The sequence below is a fragment of the Papilio machaon genome, chromosome 26 (genome assembly GCF_912999745.1).
Source record: "Papilio machaon chromosome 26, ilPapMach1.1, whole genome shotgun sequence".
Lineage (NCBI taxonomy): Eukaryota > Metazoa > Arthropoda > Insecta > Lepidoptera > Papilionidae > Papilio > Papilio machaon.
Window position 1 is genome coordinate 2,031,866 of NC_060011.1, and position 22,443 is coordinate 2,054,308.

Below are 22,443 nucleotides of genomic sequence, written 5' to 3' on the forward strand. Positions count from 1 at the left end.
TCAATTGTCAAACAATCGCAAACATCTCAAAGCTCAAACGAAATGAACGAAGTGTTGTGACAAATTGCAAAATAAAAAATAAATGTTTCCAATTTATATTATAAGAACATATTTCAAAACCACTTAAAGTATTATTTAAAGGTTTAAATGTATACTAGTTATTAGTAAATTACATAAATATGGTGGTTAACGCACCAGAATCTCCAATACAAGCTGAAATCATATTTGTTATAGAAGCTACATCAGCAAACAGCGCCTATATAACTGAATTGAGAACAAATTATATCGTGCCCACATTAGAGTAAGTATATAACAATTTAATTAAAGTACAAACCATTTAATTACTTTCCGTTACAAGATTGTTTCGATCATTGTAGAGTACATCTATAATGTATGTTTTTTCCAATGTGCTATTGTTTTTCTGTATTGGGACAGTAAAATAATGGCAGTTTTATTTATTGACAAGTGATAATTATGAATAGGGTTGAAGGGTTTATCAGTAGAGGTAGCACTAAGAATAGATGGATGGTTTATGTAAAAGGTGTTTAGGAAACAAGTGATGAAATTGAAATAATGCAAAATACATTGATATCAGGAACAAAAAACACCCCGATATAGAGTAGGGTAAGATTATTAATAATTAAATTTCTTTATTTCAGATATTTTCATGGCGGTGCACTAGAGGAAGGTGGGGGATGTGGTTCAGTTTACGGGATAGTTGCATACAAAGCAGCCGACTGTCATCCTGGTCTCCCTGTTGCTACATATGGACCATTTTCATGTCCCAAGAGCGTTGTAGAGACAGTTGATAAAATACAGTGAGTTTATATTACATGTGAAGCTAAATTTTAAGTAAAATTTTTTTAGGAAATTGTATGAATGGATGAATTTGAAACAATTGAAGTTAATATAAATAAGAATGGTATTAAGCTATTTTTTATTAAAAACAAAAAATCTTTGTTTATGGAATTATGATCGAATTTCGTCCAATGGAGGACTATTATTTAATAGAATTACGTATTGTAAACAAAATTGTTAGAATTATTTAATATGCAGAAAGTAACAATGATATTGCAGACCTATTTGAATCGAGAACCAAATAATGCTCCAAACTGAGTGGCTCAGAGCCTACCCTAAGTTAAGGGTGACTAGACAGTGATCAACCATGCTGGCTCAGTGCGAGTTGGTTGACTTCACACATATTTTTGAATTTCTTCTCAGATATGTGCAGGTTGTATCACAATGTTTTTCTTCACCACATCGGATAAATGTACATATCGACGCTGGAAAGCGTAAACGCTGTAACCCCGAAAGTATGAACTTTACAGGAGAGCCAAAAAATGATAACTCGTGAGCTGATACGCCTACAAGCATGCGGTATTTAGCAATGTTGTGTAGTTTGTGCTAACCTATAATAAAATCATTATCGTTTGATAATGGTTGAAATTATTAACGTGTGAAAAACATATTCGCGATTTCAAGGGTTACAGCGTTTATGCTTTCCAGCGTCGATATGTAAATCGAAAAACACATTGGTACATGGCGGGATTCAAACCCAGGACCTTGTTTTCCTACTCCATAAGAACATTAATGTTAGCCATCTGTTAAAAATGTTATCCAAATACATAATTTCCTGTAATAGTGATTATGGCATACAATTTGGTTTTTAGATACATTGGTGGTAATGCAGAGAACCGTGGTTGTATCACTGAAGCCCTATCAACAGCGTTATCTTGCTTCGATGAGCTGGGACGTACTGATCTTCCAATGCACATATTACTGTTGTGTTGTTCACCTCCTTATTCTGCATATGCTGGAGGTTTGGTACCACAGGGTGAGTTTGACCATTTTACTCTTAGATTTACTTAAATTAGACATTGTATGGTCTCTTAAAAATATTCCCAAGTGATGTTAGCCACGAGCAGGCAACCGGCTGTAAAAAATTAAGTCAAAACTTTAAGGTTTATATTACCTTATGTGCTTGTTTAATTCGGAGAGCGGGACCACAAAAATAAAACTCTTGATAGAACTTCACTACTATATTTAAATTTTAATCTAAACATCTTATCAGTGACATTTTCAAATAAAACACCACCGTGATTTAAAAGATTAGTAACTCCATCTATTGATTAGCTTTAACATAAACCGCCCACCAAGGACACACTTTGTCCTTCATTTTATTATAACTAAACATCAAATTAAAATAACACTAACATAGCATAAACAAAAATATAAACATTAAAGATAAACCGCCCACCATGCCACAAGCTATTTGGTCAGGACACAAACTTTACTCATTGGTCTTTTTTTTGTACCATTGATTGTCCTGATCGAAACTACTCTGGTGATATTATCTTTTCCAGTATATTTTTCTACTATAGTGCCTAGCTGCCACTTGGCTGGTGGTACGTTGTCATCTTTGATTAACACTACTTCGCCAAGTTCAGGTTCTTTACCTTTGTGATACCATTTGTATCTTTGGCTTATATTTGAAAGGTACTCCCGACTCCATCTTTTCCAAAAAATGGAGACCATTTTTTGTACCATTCTCCATCTATCAATTCCTACGACCTCACTTTGATCTTGATCTTGATCAGAAATGCTGATCAAGGGTTCGCCAACCAAAAAATGGCCGGGTGTCAATGGGAGTGGATCATTCGGATCACTACTAAGCACTGAAAGAGGGCGCGAGTTCAAGCATGATTCAATTTGAGTCAAAACCGTACTTAATTCCTCAAATGTGAGCGCACTGTCACCAATCGTTTTTCGTAAATTATTTTTAACACTACGCACGCCAGCCTCCCACAATCCACCAAAATTAGGTGCGTGTGGAGGGTTAAAATGCCAAGTAGTTGATTCTAATGTTAACAATTGGGCAATTTCTTCTGGCCAAGACCTTTGGGCCGCCTTAAGCATATCGAATAACAACTTATTTGATCCTACAAAGTTCGTGGCATTATCACTATATAGATCCTTGCAATGGCCTCTTCTAGCTATGAATCGTCTAAACGCAGCGATAAACCCTTTAGTAGTTAAATCCGAGACAACTTCAAGATGCACTGCGCGTGTGACCATACATACAAATAAACATATGTAGCCTTTGTACGCTTTAGATCCTCTTCCAGGTGAGAAACGAACATTTATAGGACCGGCGTAATCAACGCCCGATGATTTAAATGGTTTACTTGGCTTGAGTCTTACATCTGGAATTTGTCCCATCAATTGAGATCTGTTAGCGGATGAATATCTTCGACACTTGACACAGTTTCGATAATACTTCTTGACTTGAACTCGAGCATTGATGATGAAGTACGTATATCTAATGTAATTTAGCATAAGCTGTGGTCCGCCGTGGAGAGTCTTAAAGTGAGCATCTTGAATAACCAACCATGTAAGATGATTCTTAGCAGGCAGTATGATTGGATGTTTTCTCTCATACGTAAGTTCAGATCTCTCCAATCTTCCACCGACTCTTAACGTCCCCTTAGAATCTAATATCGGACAAAGAGTATGTAATGTACTCCGTTTTAGAACACAACCACGTGATTTGATAGAATAGATCTCTTCTTTAAAAGATATAGCTTGTACTACACCCACCAATGTCAACAATGTGTCGTTCATCTCTTGAACTGATATGGAACCTGTATTTGTCATTTGATTACCTTGAGGCGTTCTATAATGTGACCAACGTCTACAATATGATAAAACCCTAAGCATTCTTGTTAGAGATGAAAATCTTCCTATCAATCCTTCTGAATCATTTTCTTCCATTACATTCGCTAATAGACATATCTTCTTACTAGCTTTTTCTTCTAAACTTGTGTTCTTAAAAATTCCTTTACTGTATTTGATTTCTTTGTCACTTAACCACTTTGGACCCTTTTTCCATAGTTCTAAACCTATTAACTCCTTTGCTTTAATACCTTTCGATGCACAATCAGCAGGATTCTCTTCGGATGGTACATGTGACCACTGATTACTATCCATCTTCGTGAGTATCTCTGACACACGGTTGGCGACGAAAGTCTTCCATTTACTTGGATGACTGCTTAACCAAGCGATGACAACCGATGAGTCCGTCCACGCGTGTATATTCTCTTTTGGTACCTGTAACACCTGTGATACATCAGATAGAAGTTTGGCCAGTAATACCGCACCACATAGCTCCAGACGGGGAATCGATACCTGCTTAACAGGCGCAACCTTTGTTCTGGAACGGAGAAGGTTGACAATTACCTCTCCTTGATGATCGATTATTCGCGCATACACAACTGCAGCATAAGCAATATTAGAAGCGTCGCAGAAGCCTTGAAGTTCCAGTCGTTTGTTATTTATGCTACTTCCAATCCACCGAGGAATGCGAAATTCTGCAAGTGTATAAAGATCTTGCCGATATGTGATCCATTCCTTCAGCATGTTTTCTGGCAGTTCTTGATCCCATTCGATTCCAGCCAGCCACAATTTCTGTATGAAAGCCTTGGCTGTGATGATTGTAGGAGCCACCCACCCTAACGGATCAAACAGCATTGCAATGTCCGAAAGCACCTTGCGTTTGGTAACCGGAGTAGATAATGGAGATAACCTGACAACATATTCAAACCTGTCTTCACATCTATTCCAAGTCATTCCTAATATTTTTAGCGTCTCATCCAATTTGATAGGTATAGATTCTTTATCTGTCATTCCGTCTTGTCCAATGTGTTCCAACAATGTATTAGAATTACTGCTCCACTTTTGAAATTGAAACCCTCCTAACTTCATAAGATTGCTCAACTCTTCAAAAATAATAACTGCTTCAGACTCCGTCTCACAACCTGTCATTAAGTCATCCATATACAGATCGTTTTTAGTGATTTCTGCTCCAATTGGATATAACAGTTTCTCATCTTCTGCAAGTTGATGTAATGCTTTTACTGCTAGATACGGTGCGCAAGCTGTCCCAAATGTCAATGTTAACAACTGATAATGTTCAATTGATTCTGTCCTATTAGGTCTCCATAAAATCCGTTGATAATTCACATCTTCTTCATGAACACGAACCTGTCGATACATCTTGATCAGATCGGCTATAATAGCGATTCTGTGAATACGCCATCGTAACAGGAGATGTTGTAAATCTTGCTGTAACTTAGGCCCAACAAGAAGGTTGTCGTTGAGCGACACATCATTTACGCCTTTGCAGGAAGCATCAAATACTACACGGACCTTTGTCGTGTCTCTATCTTCTTTTACCACTGCATGATGTGGAAGGTATACAGCCTTGGGATTGTCGATGTCGTCTTTAGGAACAGGTTTCATGTGATTTAATGTCTTATATTCTTCTATAACTTTAGCATATTCTTCACTTAATTTTGGATTTCTGGCGAGTTTATTCTCTAAAGACATAAATCTGTCTTGTGCTATCTTCATCATGTTACCATATTGACATTCTGGGTCAACCGAGTTGAAGGGTAGTCTGACGATGTATCTACCATCTTCATTTCTCGTTGTTGTCGAAGCAAATATCTCTTCACATTTCTTCTCCTCTTCTGTCAATATCTTCTGATTTGTTTCTGTTTCTTGCTCCAACTCCCAAAACCTTTTTAATAAATCCTCTGCTCGGATTTGTGTGTGCATACTTATGACTCTTTCTGGTGAGCCTGATTCTGACATCTTTCCTGAAACAATCCAACCAAGAATTGTGTCCTGTGCGATTAATCTTCTTGTTGGATTCTTGATTACGTCGCCTTTTAAAATCTCACAGTAGACTTCAGCTCCGAGTAAAACGTCGATCTTACTCGGTGATAAATATGATGGGTCAGCTAGAGGTAGCATTTCTAGCTCGAGCCAGTCAGGTGAATGAATAAACTTTGAAGGAAGCATAGTTGTTAGGGAACTTAATACATAAGCGTTAACTTTGATAGAATTGTAAGGAGGATGGCGTGATGTGATATGCAATGATACCATATATTTTACTCTAGTATGACCATCTCCCACTCCAGACACCAAACCATTGATTGGCTGGCGTTTGAGCCCTAACAATTGGACAGTTTCTTCCGTGATAAAAGACGCTTGCGACCCTTGATCAATAAGCGCTCTGATTACATGACTAACACCATTAACTGACATAGCCCTAACGATTGCGGTTGCTAATAATACTTCACAGGGTGATGATTGTTTCGCAAACGTTGATACGATAGTAGTGCTCTCCTTAGATTGAGTTTTTATATTTTCTGTGGTTTCCTGCGCTTTCTCCTTCTCTTGTTCTCGTTCTAGATGTAGTAAAGAGTGATGACGTCGGCCGCATCTACGACAGCTGGTTGATTGGTGACATTTATTTACAGAATGATTTGGTGCCAAACAGTTAAAACAAAGACCTTTTTCTTTGACAAGCTCCGATCTTTCTTTAGGTGTTAAGTTTGAAAACTTCTTGCATTGATATAAGTAATGTTCACTGTGGCACATCCCGCAACTTATTGTTTTCTTATTTTCTATTGCGTGAAATGTCTTTGCTTTCCATGTCGTCGGCGTTTGTTTTACTCCTTCTAACATCTCCATTGTTCTATATCTTGTCTCCAAAAAGTCCTTTAGTTGGTTCCATGATGGTAGCTCATCCATACTAATCTGGCTTAAATGAAGTTCCCACTGCTTACGGCTTTCCTGATCTAACTTAGTAACAACAACATAGTTGATAATAGTATCCCACGATGTAATATCTATTTTCAAATTATTTAACGACTTCAGACAAGCTGATGTTGTATCCAATAATCGTTTGACAGCCGTAGATGACTCTGTGATAGTTTTTTGTGAAAACAGTGTCTTTAGCACCTCATTCGTATTGAAGCGTCGATTATTATATCTTCGTGTTAACTGAAGCCAGGCTTCATGGTAGTTGGCTTCGGTGATCGTAAGATTTTTTAATACTTGCTCAGCTTCTCCACGAAGACAGCTCTTAAGATAATGCATCTTCTGAACTGATGTTAGTTTTTCATTATTGTGGATTAATGATACAAACAAATCATGAAAAGACTGCCACTCCTCGTATCCAGACGTAAATGTCGGCAAATTTATTTGCGGTAGCCTTACATCACAACTGGGTGAACTTGCAATGACATTTGTGCTAGTGGCTGATGTTGATGACTGAGAGAAACTCTTTAAATCTTCCTTCATTTTCGAATGATAGTCTGTATATAATTCTTCCACTTGATCGTATAAGTCTTCCGTAAAATACTCCAATTCCGCTTGTTCACTTTTATCTATGCTTCTTGTAATATTGTCGTGATTATCTTGAAATTTTGCCCAATATGTTTTTAAAGATTCTAAACGTGTTTCAATGTATGATGAAGTTATTCGCGCCTTCGGAGACTTAGAATAGTTGTTGATTGCTTTCTTTATTAATTTTGATAGCTCTTCTTGATTACTAATAAGTGACTTTACCATTTTTAATTTTTTTTTTTTTAAGTTACAGTCAATTCTAAATTATTCTATGTTTTTTATGTATGACAAAATCCACAAACTACACGTAACACATGAAATTGTCCAAAGTCCAACACTTACTGCAACATATTCTAAGTCTATGACCACTCACGTGAAATAGTCCGGAGTCCAGATATAAACACACTGTTTTTCAGAGTCACATACACTCACTGAAACTTTTTCTAAGTAACTGTTCACTTCACTGATCACATTTCACTTGGAACTAACTGAAGCACTGCACTGATTCACTCAATCGTCCCTGGTTTCGGCACCATGTTTAATTCGGAGAGCGGGACCACAAAAATAAAACTCTTGATAGAACTTCACTACTATATTTAAATTTTAATCTAAACATCTTATCAGTGACATTTTCAAATAAAACACCACCGTGATTTAAAAGATTAGTAACTCCATCTATTGATTAGCTTTAACAGTGCTGATCCCACATAAGTTTGATAAGGTCAGGGAGCTGATGACATTCTGTAAGGTTTTAATACTAGGTTTAACTTTTTTCGTCTGGGGAAATCCTAAGTTTCCTAAGTCAGGAATCGTAAGGTGGTACTGAAGGTTATGCTTAGGGTTCACAAGTTGAAGAATGTTTTCTATAGGTGCTCCGGCTACAATAGAACAAGCTGCACGTTTGATCAGCGAGCGTGGTGCTCATTTATCAATAGCATCTGCTAAACGATTGCCCGCTCTGCTGGCTCTTTACGAACACGCGGGCGGGGAGCTGCATCAAGCGCAGCAGAGGAATTATGCTAAGGTTAATATTCTGTGACTTAGTGACAAATAGTTTTAATTATATAAAGGGAGCTTCGATATTTTAGTAATAAACGATAGTCTTTATAACTATGATTTTACTAGCTTTCGTCCGCGACTCCGTCTTCCGTTCTTTTAGACTGTGTTTTACATCTGTACCAAATTTCATCAAGATCCGTTGAGCTGTTTCGGAGATGATGGTATGTTTTATACAGATGTTTTGGTCTCAGAAACCATTGGTGACTATTATAAGGTCTTTCAGGACCCGCGACATCTGGTACTGATGCGGGGTTACAGTTTGAAGGAACGGCCACCGAGTCCCGCACCGCCGCCCGCACCCGATGTACAGCCTGACATATATGGGTGAGTTATATCTAATATTAAGACTATATATGGATTTTTTTTTATATTTGGCAAGTTTTATCAAAATCGTGGGAAATGCATTGAAACATAGATTTGCGCTAGCTTTTTTTTTATTTTTTTTAAGGTGGAAATTTAGCTAGCGATCACCTTAATGTCGAATTAAGGTGGCCACTGACCATAGACGGTTGCCCATAGACATCCGAAATTGCAGATACGTTGCTTACCTTTAAGACACACAGAAAGATAATATTTTCCCTTGGTTTTCCCTCTTTGGATTTGACACTTCCCTTTCCCATCAATTCTTTATAAGGAAAAGATGGAAAGGTCTAAAATTAGGCCCATTAGTACAACGAACGTTGTTATTTCTGGCATCTACTACTGTTTTAAATTGTTCCAAGAACAGCTATTATTCGAATACTGAAGTTTTCTTTGTATTTTATATTGATACATTTGTATAGTCCAGCGCGTGCGATGGGAGCGGCACCCCGCGCTCCAGCCGCGGGTCAATTCCAGCGAGACATCCGCGCTCCAGTGCGGCCCGGCTGGATGGGTGTGCACCCACAGCGACAGCCAATATACGCCAACAACTCTGCGCTGCTCACACAGCTGGCTCAGCCTTCTTATCCTCCACCTCCAGCCGCACATGCCCAGGTAAACAACAGTCACTATGTAAGGCCCTTTTAGTCAGTTACTCTAGTTACTAGTTACCTTTTACTTAGTTACTTAATACAATGTCAAAAAAGGTTGTACAAAGTGTAAACGTTGCCACTTTTTTATATCATAAGATGGCAAACGAGCAACTGGTCACCTGAATCCGCCTAAATAGTGAAGCGATCGCTGCCCATAGATATCCACAGTTGCAGATGCGTTGCCTACCTTTAATCGACAGAGGCACACAGATAAAGGATATATCTTCTTCCTATGCCTCCTCCGTCAAATACACTTCTCCTTCCCATCCTTTCCTTATAAGAACAGGGTGGGAAGGGAATGTAAACTAAAATTAGTCCTCGCGGCATCACACTCATCAGACTGTACGAGGAATTGCTTCCACTTCACGTCTGTCTTCTGTGTGGTCGTGGTATTGCACTGGTCGATTGGCCACTATAACATAGAGGCAGTTGTCCTACCATAGATAATTTAAAAATATCAATTAGACAAAAAACTAATTCGAATAAATGATAGCTGAATTCCCCCCCCCCCCCCCACCTCCTTAGACTTAGCCTAGATTATCGGCAGCACCAATAGTACACAGTACGGTCGCAGATAGACCTGTTTCTGACGATCTCTTAAACCAGTCGCTTGCAACCTGTTTGTCAAGATCGTAGTTAGAAAAGACGCTTTGCTTTTTAGTCGCAATGATTGTACTGATCGAATATCCGACTCGCGTCGACGATTTACGTTAGATTACGTAACCTTGTGTAAGAAGGTGCTAAGTAATACGTACTGTAAATAGTACAATCTATACTTTTTTTAAAGTATAAATAGGCAAAAGAACAAGCGGGTATCTCTCATCAGTGCGGGTTGGTCTACTTCACACATATCTTTGAATTTCTTCTCAGATATGTGCAGGTTACAGATGTTTTCCTTCATCGTAAGAACGTCAGATAAATGTACATATGTAAATCGAAAAACACATTGGTATATGGCGGGATTCGAATCCAGAACCTGCAGATTGCAAGTGCTCCTTTCACGATATGTACTTAGTACGTACTTTATGCCAAGATAAATGGAGATACGTTATCTGCATCTTTAAGTTAACTTTATTTATAGGGCAACATGCAGCGCATGCCATCTCTGATGAATCAAGGGGCTGGACCCTCCGCCTCTGGTGTGGCTCCGCCCCTCAAGCGCACCTACATCTGGTCCGGGATCCTCGAGTGGATGGAGAAGGGGAAGACATCTGGTGACCAGCAAAAGGTCACCAAGCATCTGCCGTGTCAGGTTATTGTTTTATCTATTAATTTTGTTTCTACTATCGACAAATAATATTCATATAAAACTAGCTATTGTCCGCGACTCCGTCCGCGCGGGATTAAAAAAAAAACGTAATAAGTAGGTTATGTGTTCTTCCAGACTATGTTCTACATCTGTGCCCAATTTCATCAAGATTTGTTGAGCCGTTCTGGAGATACCTTCAAACAAACATCCATCCATCTAAACATTCGCATCTATAATATCTCTATATATTAGGTCCTTACATATGAAATTGGCGTTTTTCGTACTGGCCACTTTAATCACGAATTTCTCCTCTTTGGTAAGGAATTCCAAATTCAAATTTGTACAGCTATAGACTCATGTATTTGTGGTTCGATGACCGTCATTCATTTGTTTTTTTTCTTCTGTTTTTTTCTGTTTGCGTCACTCATTTTACAAAATGGAAAACTTAAAATATCGCATTATTTACGAGTACGAGTTCCGCCGTGGCACTAGTGCTGCGGAAACGACTCGAAGGGTGAATGATGTGTATGGCGGTCGTGTTGCAAAAGAAAACACAGTTCGTTTTTGGTTCCAACGTTTTCGTTCTGGAAATTTCGATCTGCAGAACAAGCCCCGTGGATGGCCTGTGACTCAAGTTGATAATGAAGAGTTGAAGGCTATTGTGGAAGCGGATCCATCGCAAACCACGTCCGAGTTAGCTGCAGGCTGCGATGTTAGTGATAAAACTGTTTTAATTCACTTGAAGCAAATTGGGAAGATTAAAAAGCTTGAAAGGTGGGTACCTCACGAATTGACCGAAGCAAACCGGCAAACACGCGTCGACTGTTGCGTTACATTACTGAACCGGCACAATAATGAAGGTATTTTAAACCGAATCATTACCTGTGATGAAAAATGGGTTCTTTACGATAATCGGAAGCGCTCAGCGCAATGGTTGGATCCTGGCCAGCCAGCCAAATCCTGCCCCAAGCGAAAATTAACCCCAAAAAAGTTACTTGTAAGCGTTTGGTGGACTAGTGCCGGTATTGTTCATTACAGTTTTCTCAAATCTGGCCAGACTATTACGGCTGATGTCTATTGTCAGCAATTGCAAACCATGATGGAAAAGCTAGCGGCTAAACAACCTAGGCTGGTCAATCGCTCCACGCCACTGCTGCTTCACGACAACGCTAGACCACACACTGCGCAACAGACGGCTACTAAATTAGAAGAGCTTCAATTGGAAAGTCTAAGACATCCTCCGTACTCCCCGGACCTTGCTCCAACAGATTACCATTTTTTTCGAAATTTGGATAACTTCTTGCAAGGGAAAAAATTCAACTCCGATGGGGCAGTCCAAATCGCCTTCAAAGATTTTATTGATTCCCCTCCGACTGGTTTTTTTTAGTAAAGGGATCAATGAACTACCTATGAGATGGCAAAAGTGCATAGAAAATAATGGTTCATACTTTGATTAATTAAATATATTATATTAAAAAATATTCGACTTTTTGTTCCTCCCATACAAAACGCCAATTTCATATGTAAGGACCTAATATTTAAAAGAAAGTCGTGTTAGTTACACTATTTATAACTCAAGAACGGCTGAATCGATTTGACTGAAAATTGGTGGGCAAGTAGCTTAGAACCAGGAAAAGGACATAGGATAATTTTTACCCCGTTTTCTATTTTTTATTCCGCGCGGACGGAGTCGCGGATAAAAGCTAGTTTATAATATTAGTAAGAAGTAAGATTATTTGTACTATTTAAGGCCAAACTCTGATAAATCATAATAATGAATATATTGTTGCAGGTATCAGCTAACTCCAAGGATGTAGAACCGGAGCTGAAGGTGGAGACTTGGCCGAGCAAGTTGCTGATGCAGCTGATGCCCAAGCAGGTGATCAGCAACATCGGTGGTCAGTACCTCCGCGACAGCAAGTCAGTACTCTTCCATCTCCAGCCCAATGAGGTGGTGGAGGCCCTCACTAAGGTCATGGTTAATGGTTATGTGAGTATTACAAGCTCCTATGTAAATTGATGTAACTCATAATTTTTAATTTTTAAGAATAGTATTTTTTTTTTATCTTTTCGAATAACTATTATGTATTTCGTTCATCTGTATGTTCTTTAAATTAAGAAAAATTAAGTATTATTTAATTCTTTGTGTTGAAAAGTTTTGGTAATTTAAAAGTGATTTTCCTTTTTTTTAACTTTAAAAAATTTTTCGGTGAAATTTTTTTTTTATATTAGGGACCATTAAATTTTGATTTTATATAAATATCAGTCAATCTTTTTTTTATACGTATATATTTTACCTTTGGTGTGAAGGCGGGGTGCGTCCACTTCTCCCCGATGTCATCACCGCCGCAGTGCGACATCAAGGTGCTGATCCTCCTGTACACTCCTGACAAGAAGGCTTACCTCGGCTTCATACCCAACAACCAGGCCACCTTCGTCGAGAGATTGAGGAAGGTAGGCAAATCTTTGTTATACACTGTACAATTGTCTGAAACTGTACCTTTATCTGAAACTGTACCCTTATCTCAAACTATACACTTGTCTGCAACTGTACAATTGTCTGAAACCGTACAATTGTATGAAACTTTACATTTTTCTAAAACTGTACTTAATAGCAATCTTAATGTTACTTTTAATCAAAAAAAAAATCGATAAATATCTCCGTCTCTTTCTATCTCATTTGAGTTGATTGAGGAATTTGTTTTGGCAGGTGATCCAGCAGCAAAAGATAACGCAGATAATCAAACATGTCCCGGCAGCAGCTGCTGGCGCTTTGCCCTCCTCAACTATCGCTGGTCAGTTACATTCACTAATACCCTACCAATGTAATAGGATTTTGATTTGGCACGTCAAGAATAAGAATACTCTTGTACCCGACGTGCCAATTAAATTACTGAATACTAGATTATTATTACTAGTTTTAACTAGCTGTCGCCCGCGAGTCCGTTCGGGATTAAAATAACTTGATTAGTAGCCTATGTGTTATTCCAGACTATGCTCTACATCTATGCCAAATTTAATCGAGATACGTTGACTTGTTTTGGAGATACCTTCAAACAAACATCCATCCATCAATCTAAACATTCGCATTTATAATATTAGTAAGATTTGCCCACATTTCCAAATCACTAGCTATATATAGTTGGTAGTTAATCAGATTGTGTGCTTTTTTGCAATATTATTATACTAGCTTTTACCCGCGACTCTGTCCGCGCGGAATAAAAAATAGAAAACGAGGTAAAAATTATCCTATGTCCGTTTCCTGGTTCTAAGCTACCTGCACACCAATTTTCAGTCAAATCGATTCAGCCGTTCTTGAGTTATAAATAGTGTAACTAACACGACTTTCTTTTATATATATAGATAACTTTATAGTGCTATTGTATAAGTTGATGTTCTCAGGTAGGGACTCATAGGAAGGGAAAATATCTTTTTTCTGTGCGTTCTACAAATAAGTGATGAATTAAAATTTTGCCCAGCAGGGAGCGGAGGCATGCCCTCGTCGAGTATGGGACCATCTAACATTGGAGCGGCGCTAAGCAATGCGCTTAACTCGAGCGTGGGCGTAGTGGGCCAGATGGCCGGGCCCACTGGGCCGGGCATGGTGCAGCCGCAGATGCAGCCGCACAATCAAGTATGTATTGATAAGGTTTGCCCACGACTAGATAGTGGGAATACAAATTTTGTCCACTCACTCAAAAACGACCTCAGATAGATCCGAAACATAGGGTGAGATTGTTATTTATTCGAGAAATGGAAATTAAAATACAGACTAACAATTTCTAGACTAGATATTTCATATAAAGTAACACATTTTTTTGTAATAACGTGGTTATTGCAAGGAAAAATTTTCGATAAACGGAATACCGCGAACAAAATTTGCTGTTCAAATGTTATAGTACTCGAAAATGCTATCAGGTGTTGAATTTATTTGCACGTATCTGTGTACAGCAAACTATGATGATAGCCAACAACATGGGTGGGCAAGTGGGCAATGTGCCCGGCGTGGGCGTGGGCGGGAAGGGTCCACGGCCGGTGACACAGCTGGACGGGCTGGAGGCGGCGCGCCAGCAGAACCTGGAGAAGATCCAGCACTTGCAGCAGACGCTGGAGGCGGCGCACCAGCAGGAGGCGCAGTTCAAGTCCCAGATGGACATCATGACACACCTGCACGCCGCGCAGCAGCAGGAGCAGCAGTACAAGCAGCTCGAGGTTTACTTTTTAATCTTATCTAATTTTATAAATGCGAAAGTTTAGATGTATGGATGGATAGATGGATGGACGTTTGTTAGTAATTACCTCCAAAACGGCTGAACATTGTTTGGAATAACATAGAAGCTACTTATTAAGCTTTTGTTTAAATACCGCCCAGACGGAGTCGCGGGCGACAGCTAATCATTGAATAGTTTTCTAAATATCTAGAAAACACTTTCTCCATTTTTTTTAATTTCTATTGGTTTATAAAACAGCTGTGGGCAGAGTCCTTCCGAAATACATTCCAATAAATCCATACATTGGCATTTATAATATTAGTAAGATTACTATTATACTTTCAGGAGCAACAAAGGAAGCAGCAGTTGCAGCAGCAGCAGCAGCTGCAGCAACAGCTGCGCGGTGGCGCTGGTCATCCGCCGCGTGTGATGCAGAGCGTCAACCAGGGTCTGCGTAACTTGCTGCAGCAGGTAACATCGTATTTACAGTCGAATTCAATGGAAATGAAAAATCATGTTTTTTTTTACACATGTCACTGACTGACAATGTTTTTCAGTCTATGAATTTCGTTTTTAACAATAGATCTTTAAAATTTGTTGGGTGCATAAGAAATACCACGACCTTACAGAAGACAGGCGTCAAGTGAAAGTAATTCCAAGTACAGCCGAATTTTAGTCCTCTTTCCCTTCCCACCCTTTTCTTATTAGGAAAGCGTGGGAGAGGGGAGTGAATTTGGCGGAAGAGGGGACGCATAGGAAGGAGAAATATCCTCTTTCTGTGCGTCCCCTTCTTTAATTAATGGTAGGCAACAAATTATCTATAGTGAGAAAAAGGCAGTTTTTCTCCACATTCATGTTACAAACAAGATGCGAGCGAGATGAGATCTGCGATACAAGGCTGTACCTTGTATAGTTCTTTTCAAATATCTCGACGGCCCAAGATCAAAGAGCTACTCAGTTCCCCCCCCCGTATCCCACTACACCTAATATTGTGTCCTGCTTCAACGACTGACATGAACTTAAGAGCCATCAAAATTTGATAAAACCACTATACAGTAAAGTGGCTTAGTTTTGTTAAAATTTCTCATTTCCATTGAATTCGGATATTAACTGTATATATCAAATAGAAATCTCAGCTTATTTTTTTTCCAACTAGTCACATGTTATCACATAATTTTTCTTCTTTTACACAACAGACAACCAGTTTTTTTTATGAAATAAAAACTCTTTGTTGCTTTTTTTAGTATATTCTTTAAAAAATTATTTTTTATACTACATTTAGAATCACTTCGTATTAGCACTAAGCATGTTTCTCATTAATAATTATTTCACTATCTCTTTCATATTTTTTCAATTTTGGCAACTAAAAAAAATTATTTTACAAAATCATCACATATTTTAATTAATTAATACCATATTATTAGTTTAATGGTCATTTTACATTACTAAACATTAAATGCATTGTTGAACATTAACAAATCATGTTCAGTGTTACTGCTTTTCAGTATAACTCAGTATTGTTCAGCAATACTCAATATTGTTCAGTGCACCTAAGTATCGTTCAGCAATGCTACTGAGCATCATCTGCCTGACCTTTTTTTTTTTTTTTTTATACAAGGAGGAATGCTTAATGCATACTCCGTGCCTCGGGGAAGACACGCGAGTTATGTGAGATTCTCTCCCCGAATGGGAGCATACCCACTAAACCTCCTTGTTCCCTCATGGCCATAGTGTGGGGCGCCACGGGATCGCGTGAGCTTGCCACCGCGACGCCCCACTGACCGCCCCGGGAAGGGCCCTCTCTGCACCCCCGAAGGGGTGCTGCGCCCTTAGGCGCTCCTCAAGACGACACCGTGCAATGCAGGTTCGGAATCCCCGCCTCCCCCGCTGGTGCCGCCAGGGTTTATAGAGACCCACCTCTTGGCCCCCGTCTTGATCAAGACAGGGGCCCGCGGTCCCAGTGAAGATGTTGAGCCACCGGGATTACGCGTGGGGACGCAGGATCACACGCCATCGTATAACAGAGTGTTACCGAGGTCGTGCTCCCACGTCCCGACCGGCGGCCACGCCCCTAATGGGTCGCGCCACCCTCCACATTAGGCTTGCCCTCCCTTTTCGCTGCCCTGAAAAGGGCAGTTACTCGGTTTGGGTTCGCCGCCCTCTCATATGCGGACCCACAAGTGGGCCCGCACCCTAACCTAACTTAGCTAACTTAACTACCTTAAACCTAGCCTACTCTAAACTAACCTAAGTCCGGCGGCCGCGACCCTCGACCAAAGAGGTCGGGTCCTAGTGGTATCATCTGCCTGACCTAAGTCAACTCACGTGAGGTCAGCCACGAGGTTTTATAAACTTTAAAGTTTTGGCTTAATTTTACACAGCTTGGGAGGAATATTTAAGTGTCATGCTCAGTAGCATAGCATAGCAGTGATGCTTCTGAGCATTACAATAAAATAATATTGATTATTCAATGTAGCTTAGTGTTCAGCAATGCTCAGTATTGTTCAGCACTACTCAATATTGTTCAGCAATGCTCAATATTGTTCAGCACTACTCAATATTGTTCAGCACTACTCAATATTGTTCAGCACTACTCAATATTGTTCAGCAATGCTCAATATTGTTCAGTACTACTCAATATTGTTCAGTACTACTCAATATTGTTCAGCATTATACAATATTGTTCAGCATTACTCAATATTGTTCAGCACTACTCAATATTGTTAAGCACTACTCAATATTGTTCAGCACTACTCAATATTGTTCAGCACTACTCAATATTGTTCAGCACTACTCAATATTGTTCAGCATTACTCAATATTGTTCAGCACTATTCAATATTGTTCAGCACTACTCAATATTGTTCAGCATTACACAATATAGTTCAGCGTGGCTCAGCTGTGTGGCTGTATGTTTCTAGCAGCAGCAGGGGCCGCGCGGCAGCAGACCTCACATGTGACAACGCCTTCATAACCTCGCACGCATAAGTAATGCTTTCACAAACTTTCTGCTTTTACATTAGATACTTATGAATCACTTAAATACAATTTCCACTGGTGCTGTCACGTTTACTGTACTAAATGGCGACCTCCTAGTGGAAATTGGCACTTAATTTTATTAAATTACTCATGTTATGTAACTTTATTGTAGTTAACTAAACAGTAATTTATTCTGTTTTCACCAGAGACAATATTTTTTAAATGTAATTCGTAAGTATCTATTTTCTTTTTTGCACTAACAGTATTGAATATTATTACAATATTATCTGATTAATATTTATAAAAGCAATTCCTTTTGTATCCATAAAGTTTTTTTGCTCATCTGTTCAATGTAATTTTTTTTTGGATCGTAATGAATTATTATTTTTTTTTTTCATATGTTCATGGATTGGTTGGTCTTAAGATAAACATATGACTTTAGAATTTATTTATTAAACTTTAACAGACCCTTAAGTAATCTTATAATAATCATCTAATCTAAATAAATTCAAAACTTTTTTTTACGTTCCGTTTTCCGATGACACCTGTCAACTATATTGTTGACAGGTGACAACAATCAGAGAGCGCGAGTTTTTTTTTACTCTGTGGCTTTTACGCCACATGTTATTTTCATTTTGTTTTTGTTTTTAAAGACTTTTTATAGTAATAAAAAATAGTAATAAAAATGTGGTAAACATAAGTTTTTATAAATCTTACTAATATTATAAATGTGAATTTTTGGATGGATGTTTGTTTGACTGTATATCCAGAACGGTTCAACTTATCTTGATGAAATTTGACACATATATAGAAAAATATCTGGAAGAACACATACATATGCTACTTATTACGTTTTTTTTTAAATTCCGCGCGGACGGAGTCGCGGGCGACAGCTAATGTTGTAATAATGTTCAATACGAAATCATCTCATGAATACATTTGTATATAAAACCATTTAAATTATGTAGCATTTGTAAATAATTTGTTATTTAGATTTTTGCATGTCTTTTTTTATCTCTATCTTTAAATCAACTTTCTCGAGCATTTCTTCTATGTTTAAAAGAAACTTTAAAACTAAAGTGAGCTTTACTAACAGGGAATTAAGTATGAAGTAAAAACTACATTAAGCAGAAGTTATACTAAATACGTATAACAATTTGTTGAGTATTTAAATATTCAATATTCAATGACAAAAATTTGTGAAAGTAATGACAAAAGACAGAAATTGATGGCTCCTATGTAAGGGGCCAAAGTAAAAAAATTATAATTTTTACTTTTTCATGTTAAAAGCTACATCTTAGTCTAATTAACGACATGCACAAAACACAAATACACATTTACAGGTGTAAACGTGTTTTTTTGCTGAAGTAAAAGTGCCTATACGGTATCTTTTCCTATATGGGTGAAACTTTGAGAGCTTCTCCTGAAAAATTCTTTGCACATTGGCCCTTATTCGTAGGAGCCATCGAAATGACAGCCACAAATAGACAGAAAGTCTGACACTGACATAAATGACAGACAGAGATAACATTAATCACTGACCTCTATAAATGGACTGGCTATCAGATGCAGTTTTTTGTGCCTATTTGATTTTCAACATTTTGGCGCTGATGGTTGCGATTTGTAGCGTGGTGTGGATTTAAACTAATAAAATAGACAGAATTAACTGTCACGTAACATAAACAAAGTAAAAACTGCCATTTCCAAGCAATAGCCTATCTCTTTATAGAGATCAGTGACAGTAATAGAAAAAGGCGCGGATAGAAATGACAGATACAGGTACAATGTGAGACGTACGACCATGTTGTTGTTGTACAGGTTTTACTACAATGGAGACTGCAGTTGTGTTAATATTTGTATATTATTTGTCCAGCCTCAGTACAGGCCGGCGGGGGGCGCGGTGAGACCCACCGTACAGACACAACAGTTCGATGATGTCAACAATTACAACGACTTCCTACAGCCTTGACTGAACTCTAGTTCGTATAAAGTTAATTTTTTATTGATAAGTAAAAATCTTAAAAAATAAAAAAAATATTTTTTTTTAATCTTAATGGAATAAGTAACATGTAGTTACCAGATTCTTACCTGGATTTGGATTTCCAAGGAATACTTATAGACAAAAAAAAAAGAGTGCGAAAGACATATTGAAGAGTATACGCCGTGGTATTTTGTGCCCATTTGATTTTCGCCATGTTGAATCTTAAGGCGGTTGGTTGCGATGTTTTCAAGTTACTAATCGGCTAATAAGAAAGAAGGAAAACCTATTCAATATATATCTATAGATCAGTGCAAAGAATAGATTGTAACTTTCACAGTAATGTTTAGTAAAAAGTACAATTTCAGTTTGAAAATAAAAGCAGTTTTGTAAAGAAAATAGCATTTATTACAAATGTTCAATACGCAAAGAACACTAATTAGATAACACAAGTTTGTAGTTAACACTTTTCATGCGACCGATTCGCTCTGCGAGTCCAATTTCGCATCTTATAGTGGCATTGAATGTGTTAATACATTAGTCACTTAAGAGTAAACAAAATTGATTACATAATATACAAAAATTAGTACATTATGTACACAAATTTACATACAAAAATGTATTACATTATTTAAAAAAAATGTATGTATTTTTACTAAACTAGTTTTCTATTAATAACAATAGTAAAAATATAAAACGTGATAATTTGATTCGTGAATAAATAAATGCAAAATCGTTATTTGTAATTTATTTTCAATACAAAAAGATAAAATTTACTGTGGCTTTCGTCTGCAGTGATATTTTGACACATACTGTCATCCTTCACATTGTCTTTCAAAAAAAAAAAACAATACGCAATATTACAAGTGTCAAAGATCAAAAACCAAGTATCGAAAACCACAGTAACATGAAGCAATATTCAATTCTTAAGCCATCTTTTTGGCCATACATAAACTATTTAATTAACAAATAAAAAATCCTTTTTAAAACACGCTTTTATTAAGTTCGTTAATGAAAAAAAAAAAGACATTCGTTATGGCTATTCAAATGAGACCAAACTCGAAGATGTGTCGTTTCATTGCGAAGTTCCTATGGCCATCTTCCAGCTCCATCATCAGATCAGCACTATGTCATCTATCACGAGATTTATATAAGTATGCAAAATTTCAGCAAAAGGGATCAATTTTAATTTGCAACATTTGATGATAAACATCAGGACTGGTGAAACTAAATAAAAGCTAGTAAAAAAAATTACAATTTCATATAAGCCGTAATCATACGAAAAACTCTCAGCAGTCAAGTCAGAGCGATACAAACTTATGGGAAATACATACTTATCTCACTCTGACGCAATACCACAGAAACCTAATGATTTCGAAACTGACTAAGGAAAAGAGATTGCCAATTTAAACCAAAATCGTAATATTTATTGAATAAATAATAACTGCTTTATTGTAACACTCATACACAACAATTATGTAGGAGTTTTAACTAACTTTTTAAACTACTAACTTTTTTTTAAACTAAAAAAAAGTCTTGGTTCGTGAACTAGGGCAAAGACCTATGTGTCAGGAACCAATCCCCTATCATTAAATTTATTTTACATTTAGTTTTTTAGGCAGTTATATGGCATTCAATAATATGGTTCTACGGTTTATTTTACTTTACCGATGTCGTATTAAGTTTTATATAGTTATAAAAAATATTACTACAGTAGGAATGTTACAAAAATATTGAAATGTTGTAACAGACTTCTAGTCACTACTGATTTTGTGACAAAATATCAAAAAACATTATAAAAACTTAGTTTTTATAAATAAATGCTTTTTTTATAAATCTTTTACAATTAATAAATATTTAGGACAAGGCCCTTTAAATGATAAAAGGTGCTGTCACAGTTTTGTTAGAAAATATATAATAATACTTAGGCATATAAAATTATATAAAAGAACGACGTTTTGACACTTTTTGACATTGACATAAGAGCGTTAGGTGAGCTGTCAAAAGTTCGACTTAAACGTCTATAGTATGGGTTAATAAAAAAGAAAACAGCTGTTTAATATCTTAAAACTAAAACGTGGAATAAAATCTGAATTTTGGATTACTTAAATTTAATTTGTAACTAAAATTTATTTATGAAAATTAGTTAATAATTACATAAAAAAACATTAGTATGACTAAATTAAAAAATTACTTACTATTTAAAAAAAATTGGAATTCAACTTATTTTAGGTTTAAATGATTCGAGGTTGATATATTTTTTTTAAATTTCCAAATGTTTTTATTCAAAATTTCTTATTATAGGTACCTACGTAAATAAAATAGTCAAATTATACCTTTATTAACGTTTGTTTCTGAGACCAAAATCCCCTTTTAAAACATATTGTTATCTCTGTTTTTTCAAAGGTAATCTATAACTTATATATCTACAGGGATATCTATATCTTATATATTTCAAAGAAAGTCGTGTTAGTTACACTATTTATAACTCAAGAACGGCTGAATCGATTTGACTGAATCTTGGTGGGCAGGTAGCTTAGAACCAGGAAACGGACATAGGATAATTTTTACCCCGTTTTCTTTTTTTATTCCGCGCGGACGGCGTCGCGGGTCAAAGCTAGTGTTTTATACAAAGATTTTGGTCTCAGAAACCAACAGTAAGTAATGTCATATTGGGTGAATTGATATAAGACGCGAGTGAAATGTTCTATCTCTGTTACACGTGTATTTTGTGCATGTCTTTTTCACAATGACACAGTGT

The 22,443-nt window shown here is 37.2% G+C and overlaps 1 protein-coding gene across 3 annotated transcripts; it reads left to right on the forward strand.

Annotated features, from left to right (window-relative positions):
• On the forward strand, positions 1-19,747 carry LOC106718665 (mediator of RNA polymerase II transcription subunit 25). 3 transcript variants are annotated; one of them, XM_045684428.1, is made up of 15 exons: positions 1-301; positions 660-818; positions 1,671-1,834; positions 8,064-8,218; positions 8,477-8,577; positions 9,036-9,228; positions 10,348-10,518; positions 12,308-12,505; positions 12,826-12,969; positions 13,226-13,310; positions 13,995-14,149; positions 14,467-14,727; positions 15,072-15,197; positions 17,647-17,713; positions 19,578-19,656. In XM_045684428.1, the coding sequence occupies exons 1-14, from the start codon at positions 180-182 to the stop codon at positions 17,683-17,685; spliced, it is 2,073 nt and encodes a 690-aa protein (XP_045540384.1). In that variant the 5' UTR covers positions 1-179; the 3' UTR covers positions 17,686-17,713; positions 19,578-19,656. The 3 variants fall into 3 exon arrangements, with proteins under 3 accessions (XP_045540384.1, XP_045540382.1, XP_045540383.1); XM_045684426.1 differs by lacking the exon at positions 17,647-17,713 and having other exon boundaries at positions 19,578-19,747; XM_045684427.1 differs by lacking the exon at positions 17,647-17,713 and having other exon boundaries at positions 13,998-14,149; positions 19,578-19,744.
• Positions 19,748-22,443: the final 2,696 nt, after the last annotated feature.

Bases quoted from the DNA above. Each gene is read 5' to 3' on its own strand.
- LOC106718665 (XM_045684426.1), top strand. From the start codon at position 180: ATGGTGGTTAACGCACCAGAATCTCCAATACAAGCTGAAATCATATTT. The intron at 12,506-12,825 runs GTGAGTATTACA...TTTGGTGTGAAG, and splicing joins AGGTCATGGTTAATGGTTAT to GCGGGGTGCGTCCACTTCTC. The intron at 13,311-13,994 runs GTCAGTTACATT...AATTTTGCCCAG, and splicing joins GCCCTCCTCAACTATCGCTG to CAGGGAGCGGAGGCATGCCC.